The 12,701-nt window shown below is 51.7% G+C and overlaps 1 protein-coding gene across 2 annotated transcripts in view; it reads left to right on the top strand.

Annotated features, from left to right (window-relative positions):
* LOC144822047 (uncharacterized) overlaps positions 1-12,701 on the top strand; it is a 123,129-nt gene that overhangs the window by 25,163 nt on the left and 85,265 nt on the right. For both annotated transcript variants that reach the window (XM_078679116.1, XM_078679115.1), the window contains exon 4: positions 3,812-3,922. In XM_078679116.1, coding sequence (XP_078535242.1) covers positions 3,812-3,922 — 111 coding nt within the window. The remainder of the gene's footprint in view (positions 1-3,811; positions 3,923-12,701) is intronic.

Raw genomic sequence — 12,701 nt, 5'->3', positions numbered from 1 at the left:
GTTGCGCAGGTGGGGTGTGATGGAGCTGCTTGCTTTGTTGAAGATGTGGTGCGGGAATGGGTCTGACGGAGAGACGGAGTGGATTGTGGTCATGGTCTTGATGGTGTCATTGACGCTCACGCTGGCCCAGGCTAGCAGGGGGGTCGTGGTCGATGGTGTGCGGGGGTTCTGTTGTGTTGCTGTCTTTTGGGGTTGTCTGGGTGTTGAAGCTGTTGTGGATGTCTGCTATCTTGCGGTGGAAGAACGTGGCGAGGGAGTCTCACAGGGCTTGCGACGGCTGGATGTTGTTGGCGTTGGAGCTGGGGTTGGAGAGTTCCTTCATGATGTTGAAGAGCTCCTTGCTATTGTGTGCGTTGTTGTCGAGGCGGTCTTTGAATGAGGTTCTCTTGGCTGTCCTGATGAGGTGGTGATGGTTGCGGATGGCGTCCTTGTGTGCTACACGGTTGTCCGGAGTCTGTTCGCTGTGCCATTTCTTCTCTAGTTTCCGGCAGGCTTGCTTGGAGGCTTGGAGTTCTGGGGTGAACCAGCTGGCCCTCTTGCTGGTGTCTCTGCGGGGGGGTTTCTTCAGCAGGGCGAGGGTGTTGGCGCAGTCCTCGATTCAGAGTCTGAGGCTGTGGGCAGCGTTGTCGGTGTTGGAGGGTTCGATAGGTGGGCTGAGAGCGAGGTTTGCATGTAGTTGGTCTTCTGTGATTTTGCTCCAGCTGCGTCGGGGGATCTGTTGGGTGCGGTGGTGTGGGGTGGGTTTATGGAAGGTGAAGTGGATGCAGAGGTGGTCGGTCCAGGGTAGTTTGGTGGTGTGGCTGACGGAGACGTGCGGGCTTGAGGAGAAGACGGGGTCGAGCGTGTGTTCGGCGGAGTGGTTGGGCGTTGTGACGAGTTACTTCAGTCCGAAGTTGGCGAGGTTATCAATCAGGCTTGTGGAGTTGTTGTTGTTGTTCTCAAGGTGAAAGTTCAGGTCTCCGAGGAGGATGTAGTCGGTGGAGGTCAGGGCGTGCGTGCTGATGAAGTCGGCAATGGAGTCGATGAACTGGGGGTGGTGTCTGGGGGGTCGGTAGACGAGGGTGCTTCTGAGGGTGGATTTGGGGTCTGTGTGGATCTGGAAGTGCATGTGCTCGGCAGTGCTGAGTGCGTCGTCGGTGCTAGTCAAGACCCTGATGCTGTTCTTGTGGACGATGGCGATTCCTCTTCCGACGGTGCGGTCTCTGCGGGTGATCTTGTAGCCGTCTGGGATGGCTATGGCGATGTCGAGTGCGGAGGAGTCGTTCAACCAGGTCTCTGTCAGGAATGCGACATTCAGGGATGTTCTGTCGAGCAGGTCCGAGAGCTCGACGGCGTGTTTGCGCGCGGAGCGGGTGTTCAGTAGTATGCATCGCAGGTGGGTGCGGTCTTTCTTGGCGGGTGGTTAGTCGGCTCTGAGGCGGGTGTAGCTGCAGTTCCGGCAGGTGAAGGGACCGTCTGTGCGTTTTGGGGCGGCCTTGAAGCAGGTGTGGGTCCGTCCGGGGTTGAGAGCGTGGAGTGTTCTGGCATCTTAGCGGCGGTCGTCGTGGCGGGAGCTGAGGCCAGGAGTTCTGGAGCTGGGCGCGGCCTGGCCGCCTTCGGTGCGCCAGCGGCACGCCTGCTGCGCGCATCCGCGCAGCGGCCGGCATATATTGGGAGGTGGGAGTGAGGAGCAGCTGGGAGGCGGGGGCAGCGAATGGGCAGTAGTGGGGCAGGGCCGCAGGGGACGCAGCAGCGGGGGAGGTGAAGGACGACTAAGGGAACAGAGGGCAAGGACACAAAATCGAGGGGCAACGGGTGTCACAGAAGGCAAAAGGGCACCGAATACAGGGGGAAAACGGGTGTCACAGAAGGCAAAAGGGCACAGAAATCGGGGGGAAATGGGTGTCACAGAAGGCAAAAAGGGCACAGAATACAGAGGGAAAAACGGGTGTCGCAGAAGGCAAAAGGGCACAGAATACAAGGGGCAGCTAAGAGAGAGAAGGCAAAAACGGGCAGAGAGGCGCGGGGGTAGCGAGGGGAACAGAAGGAAAATCGGGCAGAGAGACACGGGACAGCGAGGGGAACAGAGGGAGGAAATGGGCACAGACCACGTGTAGTCAGCGGGGGGAGACAGACAACAGCAGTCACAGACACAACAATGAAAAATACATACAATAAAGTTAAACAATAAAGCGGAAGAAGAGCAGACCTACGGCCTACCACTGGCCACCAGGGATGAGGCGCAGGTGGTAGCCTGCGGGTGGAAGAGGGCCACGAACTTCCTCAACAGCGGTGCTGTGCGGAGGGGGCGACCTACCTGGTAGGGTCAAGGGTCGCTCTCCTCACCGCGCATCGGCCAGCATATATGGGGAGGTGGGAGGGAGGAGCAGCTGGGAGGCGGGGGCAGCGAATGGGCAGTAGGGTTGCGGGGACGCAGCGGCGGGGGTAGTGAGGGGCGACTAATGGAACAGAGGGCAAGGGCACAAAATCAAGGGGGCAACGGGAGTCACAGAAGACAAAAGGGCACAGAATACAGGGGGAAAACGGGTGTCACAGAAGGCAAAAGGGCACAGAAATCAGGGGGGAAATGGGTGTCACAGAAGGCAAAAGGGCACAGAATACAGGGGAAAAACGGGTGTCACAGAAGACAAAAGGGCACAGAAATCGGGGTAATACGGGTGTCACAGAAGGCAAAAAGGGCACAGAAAACAGGGGGAAAAACGGGTGTCATAGAAGGTAAAAAGGCAGAGAATACAGAGGCAGCTAAGAGACAGAAGGCAAAAATGGGCAGAGTGGCGCGGGGGCAGCGAAGCGAACTGAAGGAAAACCGGGCAGAGACACATGGGACAGTGAGGGGAACAGAGGGAGGAAATGGGAACAGACCACGTGTAGGCAGCTGGGGAAGACAGACAACAGCAGTCACAGACACAACAATGAAAAATACAGGCAATACAGTAAAACAAAAAAGCGGAAGAAAAGCAGACCTACGGCCTACCACTGGCCACCAGGGATGAGGCGCAGGTGGTAGCCTGCGGGTGGTGGAGGCCTTGAACCTTCTCAGCATTGGCAGCTGAGGCAGGGGACACACAGGCGGTGCTGTGCGGAGGGGGAGTGACCTACCTGGTAGGGTCAAGCATATGATTTAGAGGGTATTTTTTAAAATGTCTACTTTCTTACAAACTGGCTTACATTTGGAAAGCACAGATGCAGCGAACTCAAAGTGTTAATAGCAAATATTCTACTATTTTATGCTCCCACATGTCTTCTGATAAAAATGGTACCTCACTTGTGTGGGTAGGCCTAGTGCCCGCGATAGTTGGAAATGTGGGTTTTCTCCTCCCAGGTAATGTCCTTGTCTTATGCCACCGCTGTAACTTGGTGAATCCTTGGGGTTTGGAATCATCAAGGTTCTCCCATCCCTGTATGAGCTGCAAATAATGTGTTGATTTTTCCTTCTTACCCATCATCTTTACAGGGATAACCTCTTCCAGTTCTGTGGTGCCCCGCCACCTATTACTTTCGCCTTCCACTGATATGCTGAAAATGAGGTGGTGTTTACCACCACCTGAATCAGTATGGCAGCCTGCTAGAAGCAGGCACCAAGAGGCCTGTATTGATAAACAAGCGCTCTATAGATCATAAGAAGTAGAGAAGATAGAGAGGTTGTTATAGTCTCTACTATCGCTTGTTACTTCTTCACACAAGCTTCAGACAGGGTTAGTTCCTTAGACCAACGTGGTATAGAAAGTGTGTTATGTGGGATGAGAAAATCACCAGGGTTGTTACCAGTGCTGACGCAATATAGTAATACCTTGATGTTTCTTCAATGCAGGGAGTGTTTTCAGCATGCAGGCTGCCTCGTGCCATGTTAAGGAGGAGGGATACCATATCTATGTGGACCAGCAGGGCTCCGAGAGAGACAAAGCTATCATTGCGCCCATAGGTGAGTAATTTGCGCATACCTGAAATTCGTTTTACTATAAGAAGTTGCGTTCAGTTTCAATCACATTAAGCACAATTTACATTCACTTGATACCACCTAAAAACACAGAAAGCTCCTGAGTAATTGCTATTCTGCTACTGCAATGTCATTCGCAGATCGGCCAGCTTTAGACTTCAGAAGCCAGAATGTGTCTGAACCTGCAGCATCGCTACCACATAAATCGAGCTTTGAACACACACTGCTGCCTGCTAATAAATGTCCGAGTAAAATCCAAAGGGCCTGATTTAGGGTTTGGTGGGCAGAGTAAAGACAGACCGTGTGATGCGGGCCTTTACATCTGCCACCCTGCCTTTACTCCACAGCCGGATTGAGAGATGTCAGCTGGTCCGTAACATCTTTACATATTGGCATTAACCACAGTTGTGACGCTTTCTGTAAGTGTTGGTAACCTTTAAACGGGTTTTCTTGGCCAAACAAAGCTGCCGCCTTCAAACTTTTTCAAACATTTGTAAAGCTAGAGTTTGATTTTCCATAACCTAAATTGTCGCCTCCCTGTATATACACCGCGATATACGCGATATATCTTAAATGTCTGTAAAAATGTAATAAAAATATTAATAAAAAATAAAATAAATAAAAATCGAATGACCCCACACCCCCTCAGAGGGGCAGAAATAAATAAACTTCCTGCCCCCCACCCAAAATAGTGGGGCAGTGTCATGTGCTTCTTTCAACAGCCCCCACTTAATCGGGCTGCCGGAGTAAGGTTTATGCCAAACCTGATGTCTATCCAACCCAAATTCAGGCCCAAAGATCGCTGTACCATGTACAAGGCACACTGTGACAGACACTTGAAGCACTGTCTGCCCCATACATGGAGAACTGAAAGCAGTGATGAGGAATGGCCAACCTGATCTCTCAGTGGGTTTTAGATTAACATGGAGGCAGCTCTCTGGGAGTCTTGGAACCCACTGTGGAACTCACCGCACCCTTCAGTGGCAGCAAGATATCCCATCTTCGCCTAAGCTTTTCAGAGAGTCCCTTGATCATGCCCTTCAAGGTCTTGTTGAATCTTTCAACTAGACCATTGCACTGTGGATGGTAGGTTGTGGTGAACTTGTAGTTCACTCCACACTCTTTCCACATAGCAGTCAAATATCCAGACATAAAGTTTGCACCTCTGTCTGAGACAACCTCTTTTGGAAAACCCACTCTTGAGAAAACTCCCAGGAGGGCTCTTGCCACAACAGGGGCTGTTGTGGTCCTTAAGGGAATAGCTTCTGGTGGCATGATCCACTACCACCAGAATAAACCTGTGCCCAGAGGCTGTTTGGGGATCCATTGGTCCAACAATGTCTATCCCAACTCTTTCCAAGGGAAGCCCCACCACAGGTAGTGGTATTAGGGGGGCCTTTGTGGTGCCACCTGATTTGCCACTGGCTTGGCAGGTGACACAGGAGCGACAAAACTCCTTGGCATCTTCTGACATGTGTGGCCAGTGAAAGTGAGGGACAAGCCTGTCTCAAGTCTTGTTCTGGCCAAGATGTCATGCTAAGGGAATATCATGGGCTAAGGTAAGAAGGAAGCCCATGAATGCCAGAGGTATGACCAACCTCCTGGAAGCAACAGGCTTGGGGTCTCTAGCCTCTGAATAAAGGAGCCCTTCATCCCAATACACTATATGGGTACCTGTAGCATTCACAGCAACCTCAGCAGCAGCTTGCTGTCTGAGGGGTTCAAGAGCGGGGCAGTCCAGCTGCGCCTGCCTCAGATCTTCCCTTGAAGGTCCCCCTGTCCCAAGAAACTCAACCTGATCAGGCTCAAGCTCTTCTAGGACAGTTCCTTCTTGGGTCAGCTTCCTCAGAAGGCTGATCCTCATTCTGAGGCAGGGGGAAGGCACTGCCTTAACCCTACTGCTCTTTCTATTGGTAGGCAACTGGTCCATAGTTTCAGGATCCAGTGCCTGTTGAGTTTGGCACTTTTTGGCCTGTGACCTGGTCACAGCAAGGACATGTGCTGATATACCTAACATCTCTGCATGGGTCCTGCACTCCACTTCAGACCAGGCTGAAGATTCTAGATCATTGCCCAACAAACATTCTACAGGGAGGTCTAAACTAACAACAACCTTTTTGAGGCCAGTTACCCCTCACACGGAGAAATTAACAATTGCCATACTATAGGCGGTAGTGACATTGCTACCACTAGGTATTTATCACCTAGTATGATCTGTCCAGGGTCTACAAAGTTAGGCGTCACCATGGTGACACTGGCACATGTGTCCCTGTAGGCCTAAGCCACTTTATTATTGATTAAAGGAGTCTGTCTGTACTTGCCCAGGTTACTGGGGCTCACAGTAGAGGACATAGCCATGTCCACATCACAGACAAGGACAGCTTGAGTTGGTACTCTGACTAGGCCAGAGTCAATCTCAGTTCCCAGGGTTAACCCTACTACACCCTTCTGTTGAGAACCACCGCTATTAGCTGTACTAGGGGGAACAGTTGCCTTAGGGGCAATGGTGGTTGGAGCTGCCTCCTTCTTGGTGCAATCACTGAACCAGTGAGTGTCACTTTTACAAAAATTACACCAGGGTTTCTTTGGACCTTCTTTCTTCTTGGATTTCATGGAACCCCCCTCATTAGAAGCTTTTTGGGGACCTGGTGAAGACGTCTGGTCTTTTGCTTTCTGATCCACACCCTTTTGGTCTTGCTTCTTCTGATCACCACCTTTGTTCTGGACCTTCAGCTTCACCCTGGTTCTGACCCATTTGTCTGCCTTCTTTCCCAATTCTTGGGGAGAGGTCAGATCAGAGTCAATCAGGTGCTGATGCAATAACTGGTTCTGACAATTATTAAGTATTTGTTCTCTCATGATCAAATTATACAATCCTGTATAGTCCTTAACTTTACTATCCAGTAACCAGCCTTCCACAGCCTTAGTGGCACAATCAACAACATCAGTCCAGTCCTGAGTCTGTGTCTTCTGGGTGTCTCTGAACAGCAACCTATACTGCTCAGTGGTTAAGCCAAACCCATCAATAAGAGCACTCTTCAGGACAGTGTAGTTGTCAGCATCCTGATGACTAACTGTGAGGAGCTTGTCTCTTCCTTTTTCTGAAAAGGAGAGCCATAAGATTGCTGCTCACTGACTCTGGGGGACCTGCTGTACTTTGCAGGCCCTCTTCAAAGCAGTTATCCATTTGTGGATGTCATCCCCACTCTTGTAGGGAGGGACAATCTTATTTAGGTTTTTATGGTCATAAGACCTCTCCCTATCCTTAGGGATAATGCTGCCACCAGTGGGTTCTAACCCACTTAACCTTTGCTCTCTTGCAAGAGCAAGTCTCTCTTTGGCAAGGGCAAGTATTCTAGTGGGCACCTTGCACCAGTCCAAACAACCCTTATGGTGATAGTTGTAAAGTCAACCTTATAGACAAGCTATCCTAGTGGTAGCATGGACCAGCAGTCTTAGGCTAAAACTTCAGAGAGCATGTGAAGCCAGCTGTGTTACCATATATAATCCCTTGAATACCAAATGAAAGGGCACCACACAAGGTATAAATCAAATATATATGTATTTATTACTAACACAACCCCTCTGCACTCTTTATGAAGTCAGAGTTCACAGGAGCACCGGAGTACTTGAGTTACCTCACCCAGGGAAGCCGGGTGCATAGGTGTTCTTTCGTGTCGGGTTTCGTCGCTGTTTCCTATAGAGAGCTGCAAGAAAGTGCTGCAGGCGACCAGGAGAAAAGTGTCCGGGTGGATCCAAGGGTGGCAGAGGGGACAGAGTCTGGGTCACTATCCAGTGACCAGGAAGAAACCAGGAAGGAACCAGGCGATGTCGAGATGCAATCAGGTGAAGAGATGAAGCTTGTCTCTACAGCCACGAGGACCAGGAGGTGTCGACGACGACCAGGAGCTGGAGTCGAGCTGTCCCACGACGGATCTAGCTGTTGGCGGTGTCGGTATCCGGATTGGACCCAAGAAACCTTGGCAAATGCAATCCACGCAGGATGGGAAGATTGGCTTCAGTTCAGACCATTAAGGCCTGGGGAGCTTCTCCTTCGCAGGGAAGATGGAGCAAGCCCGGAGCAACCAGGCAAGCGGTGTAGTTTCACAAAGATGTCTTCTGAGGGCTTACTAGCCAACGGGCTAGCAACTGCGAAGACGCGTCGAGCTGAAATGCAGGTGCAGGCCCCACGCGGCTCTTGTGGAGTGTGGAGGGCTGAACTTCGGTGCAAATGGTGCTCGGGTCTGGGGCTTCTCAAACCCCAATGCACAACTTAGAGGGTACCTCAGGAGCTGCACAGGTAGCAAAAAGCAGGTACTCCAGGATGTCCGGTCCCCAGTCCTGCTATATGCACGTGCACTCCTTTCTCCCTCTTTGCCGCTGCCTAGTCCTCCCACCCCCTCCCTCTCCAGCGCGCGCTCCACTCGCATCTGCCTGCTGCTCCCACGCCCACCCCCCCCACTCCCCCAACCAGCAATTCACACACAGCAACGCCACTCACACACGCAACGCAACTCATCCACGCAACCCCACTCATCGACGCAACCCCACTCATCGACGCAACCCCACTCATCGACGCAACCCCACTCATCGACGCAACGCCACTCACACACGCAACGCCACTCACACACGCAACGCCACTCACACACGCAACGCCACTCACACACGCAACGCCACTCACACACGCAACTCATCCATGCAACCCCACTCATCCACGCAACGCCACTCATCGACGCAACCCCACTCATCGACGCAACCCCACTCATCGACGCAACGCCACTCACACACGCAACGCCACTCACACACGCAACGCCACTCACACACGCAACGCCACTCACACACGCAACGCCACTCACACACGCAACTCATCCATGCAACCCCACTCATCCACGCAACGCCACTCACACACGCAACGCCACTCACACACGCAACGCCACTCACACACGCAACGCCATTCACACACGCAACTCATCCACGCAACCCCACTCATCCACGCAACGCCACTCGCACACGCAACGCCACTCACACACCCAACGCCACTCACACACGCACGTCTCTCGTGTCCGCCACGGGTCTCAGCTTTGCTGTGGATGTGGGTCAGAGTCAGAGAAGTCTGGAGGTCCAGTTCCTGCGTCGCTAAGTCTTCGGGTTCCAGCGGGAGTGTCGTCAAAGCAAACCGGCAAGTTACTGTTGGTGCCTGTTTGCACAGTGTGGTCACTCCTTGACCACAAGGGAGATGTCTTCAGTCTTCCAGTCGATATGGAACGTCGAAGGTCCAAGAGTTTCGTTTCAGAGTTTCTTTCCAGGATAAATCTAAAGTCTCTAGACACAGCTCCTAACTTTATACTAAACTAAGGGGCTGGATTACCTGCTGGGTGCCTCCTATGGGTGGAACCTGGGAAGGTGGCGGTTACACCCCTTTCCCTTTGTCCAGTTTCGCGCCAGAGCTGGGGCTGGAGTACCCCAGCAACTGGTTTGAACCGGGCTATGAATGGAGCACCTTGTGTGCCCCAGGCAGTGTCTCATTGTGCAGCCCTCCCTACCCCAATACACTAAAAGCCTGTCTGGGGAGGTGCCAGCACCTCCCAAGGCAGGAAACCTATTGTCCAGGCCTCCCCTGCCGGAGTTTCGTCCAGCAGCAGGAAGTCAGATTCGTGTCTGTGGCAGCAGCATCCATTTTGTGATGCTGAGGCTCTGTTTAACTTTAACCGGGTAAAGCAGTAACTACATGTCTTCTCCCTCTAGAAGGGTGGAATGCTACCCCCGCCGCCAGAACTGGCGGGGGGGCGTACCCGCCGCCAGAACTGGCGGGGGGCGTAGTATTCCAAAGTGTTTGACACCTTACACGACATGTTTTGATAAAGCCAAACCAAAGTTAGCATCAACCGCGAGGATTATAATGGACTTAAGAGTATATGGTATGGCTATATCATAGAACAGCTATAAGGACATGGTTCTGAAAGCTGCAGTGGGGCTCAGCTCATGCCAGAGCACCATCTCACATAAAACCAAGCACTCTGCCTCCAGGATTGTTGAGGCCTGCCATAGGAGGGACTTATAGGTGCATATGTGTCTATATAAGGTAGATATAGGTATACTATATCTAAGCAAGGGGTGATTACACCACCTTGCCCAAGCTGAGTGATCAGCCTGTGGTGTCAGTTTGGATGGCCAGCCAGGGGTGGCATAATTCATGCTGCAGCCCCTGGTAGGCCTTGGATGCACCTATGCCCTGGGTACCTATGGTACACTAGACAGGGGCTCACAAGAGTGACCCAGTAACCAATCTGGTATGTACCTAAAGTACATGATATCAATTTAGAGAGAGAACAGCTGGGCTGTGGGTCTGATTAGCAGGGCCACAGCCACACTAAGGTCGAAAAACCAGTGAATCACAGCAAAAAGTGGGGGTGTCCATAGGAAGCAGATCCTACTCTCCTACACCCCCCCCCCCAAAAGAAACAGCAAGATTCAAACCGTACCAAGACTACAGGAAGTAGATGTTGTTCACGGGCCGTGGTGCTGAGGGCATGATTTTAAGTTCTGCTATAAGTGGGCCTTCATGCATCTGAAGGCGATTTGGACCATTTAATTTAATTTAATTGTGGGTTTATATAGCGCTAGGAATCGACTCCCGGAGGAGTATCTCCACGCTTCGACCGCTGGGGAACCCGTCCTGGCTCACCCTGAGAGATGGTCCCTGATGGGTATCTCTAAGGTGCGACCAAGCATCCCCGGCGGTCTGGGGGGCCATTGTGAAGATGAGGCAAGCTGATGCCCAGAGTTGCCGATTGTGGTTTCTGACTAGAGTAGGCACCGAGGCGAGAATTATCAGGTCCGCTGACCCTGGTCCACGACCCTGCCGCGTCGGGAATCGAACCCTGGTCCCGGGTCGTTCTCTGCTTACGGGTCTGCCGCCTCTAACCAGTGAGCCACACTTCTCCATGATAGAAAAACTACGTTCGTACAGGTTCCACTCCCTCTCCAAGTTGTGGGCCCAGTCACAGTTCCGGCCTTGAAGCAGCTGCCACAAAAAATGAATGATCGAAGTCTTCTGGTAAGTCCTCATCGATGTCGAGGAACAAGTGTTAGACGGCTAAGCTTGACTCAAAGTCTAGCAAGAAGGTGCAAGAACATCAGGTTAAAGATGGCGGTCTCTTGAATCACAACTAGTCCTGCAGTTAGCCGCAGTGCACCCTGAATTCCCAGGGTCATCGTTGACCCTTTAGCAAACAGCGACCTTCAATCTGCTTGTGGATATGCCTGCACAGGGCCTTCCACTGGGCTCGTGCTGACTCTGGCACTGACTACTGCACCAACATCAACATCCATGCTGACACCGAGTGATGATTCAAACCAATGTCTTCCTGATCTCGATCTACGTCATGCTATGAAGTTACGAAAGAGAAGCAGATTCCGAACAGTACCTCTGTGCCAATGCCAGAACCAACCGAGGATTCACCCAATGTTTGGTTGTAATATGGACTCCCTCAGGAAACTGATGACAGGGAGGGCGACAGGTTGTTCCCATCCTCATTATACAAAGGATTGTATGCAGAGTTACACAATGCCAGTGGGCTAGTTACAACTCCAAAACGTAGCTAGACTCACCACCTGGCCACCATTGGAAGAAAATGCTTAAATTGCCTGAGTGGTTCGGAAGACAGCTGCAGTTGCCCACTATAGAGACAAAAAAATGTATTGACTGAAATTCTTTAGCCAAGGTCAATTTTATTTTAGCCATTATTATCCTTTAATGGATTGCATGTGTACGTCTGTGCCACGAGCAGAGTGCAGATGTCGAGTAGGCCTGTGCTGGACGTGTGGTTGAACACAAAACAACGGTAGCTGCAGCCACATAGCTCGGAAGGCGGAGCTGAGAGTGAAACTCAGGCAGTGAAAGGGGATCTGGTACATGGATTGAGCTTGAATCCTGTACCTCGGAGGTGACAACACAGCCGACTGAGTGGTCAGGGCAGAGCTGCCCACTCCTCCCGCTCCACTCTTCCCTGCCCTCTTGCCAGGGTCCTTCTTACCCCGGTAGAAAAGTCTGTGAGCCATTTGATGTTCTAAGAAAGTTTTTATGCTTCCTTTCCTTCACAGTTTGGAAATAGGTCATAGAACATCATGGTCACTTTGACACTGGATTCAAGATAGCCCGGCTGATAAGGGGTGTTACCCCGAAACCGGTCCCAGGAGTCTTGTTTCTGGTTCATGGAAGACCTGGCCTGGCAGTTGGGACTGGACTGTTCCCATGAGGCACAGGGTCGGACTGTTTTGCATATAGCTGGGTCTGAACTGATGTGTCAAAGTGAGCTAAAGAACGATGATGGATTCAACCCAGATCTGTGACTGGTGGTGAGAAGTTTCAGTGCTCCATCCATCATTTCCTTGTGTTTTCTTCGTTTGTCCTAAGTTGGCAGGGTATGCCCAGACGTGGGTCCCGTGCTCACTTTGCCACTGGATTCAAGCTATCCTGGCTGAAGACGGCTGTAATGCCAGAAACCGGTCCTAGGAAGCTTGTTTTCGGTCCAGGGAAGACATGGCTTGGCAGTTCGGCTGGACTGTTTCCATGAGGCACAGGGTCAAGACTGATTTGCATAAAGCTGTGTCTGAACAGGTGCGGCGAAGTGAGCTGCAGAATGATGATGGATTCAACCAAGATCTGCGACTGGGGGTGTGTGTCGGAAACTTTTCAGCGGTCCGTCCATCATCTCCTTGTGTTTGCTTTGACTATGGCAATGCCATGCATCTGTGTCTTCCT

The sequence above is a fragment of the Lissotriton helveticus genome, chromosome 3_1 (genome assembly GCF_964261635.1).
Source record: "Lissotriton helveticus chromosome 3_1, aLisHel1.1, whole genome shotgun sequence".
NCBI lineage: Eukaryota > Metazoa > Chordata > Amphibia > Caudata > Salamandridae > Lissotriton > Lissotriton helveticus.
Note: the sequence above shows the minus strand (reverse complement) of the source record. Positions and strands in the feature narration are given on the sequence as shown.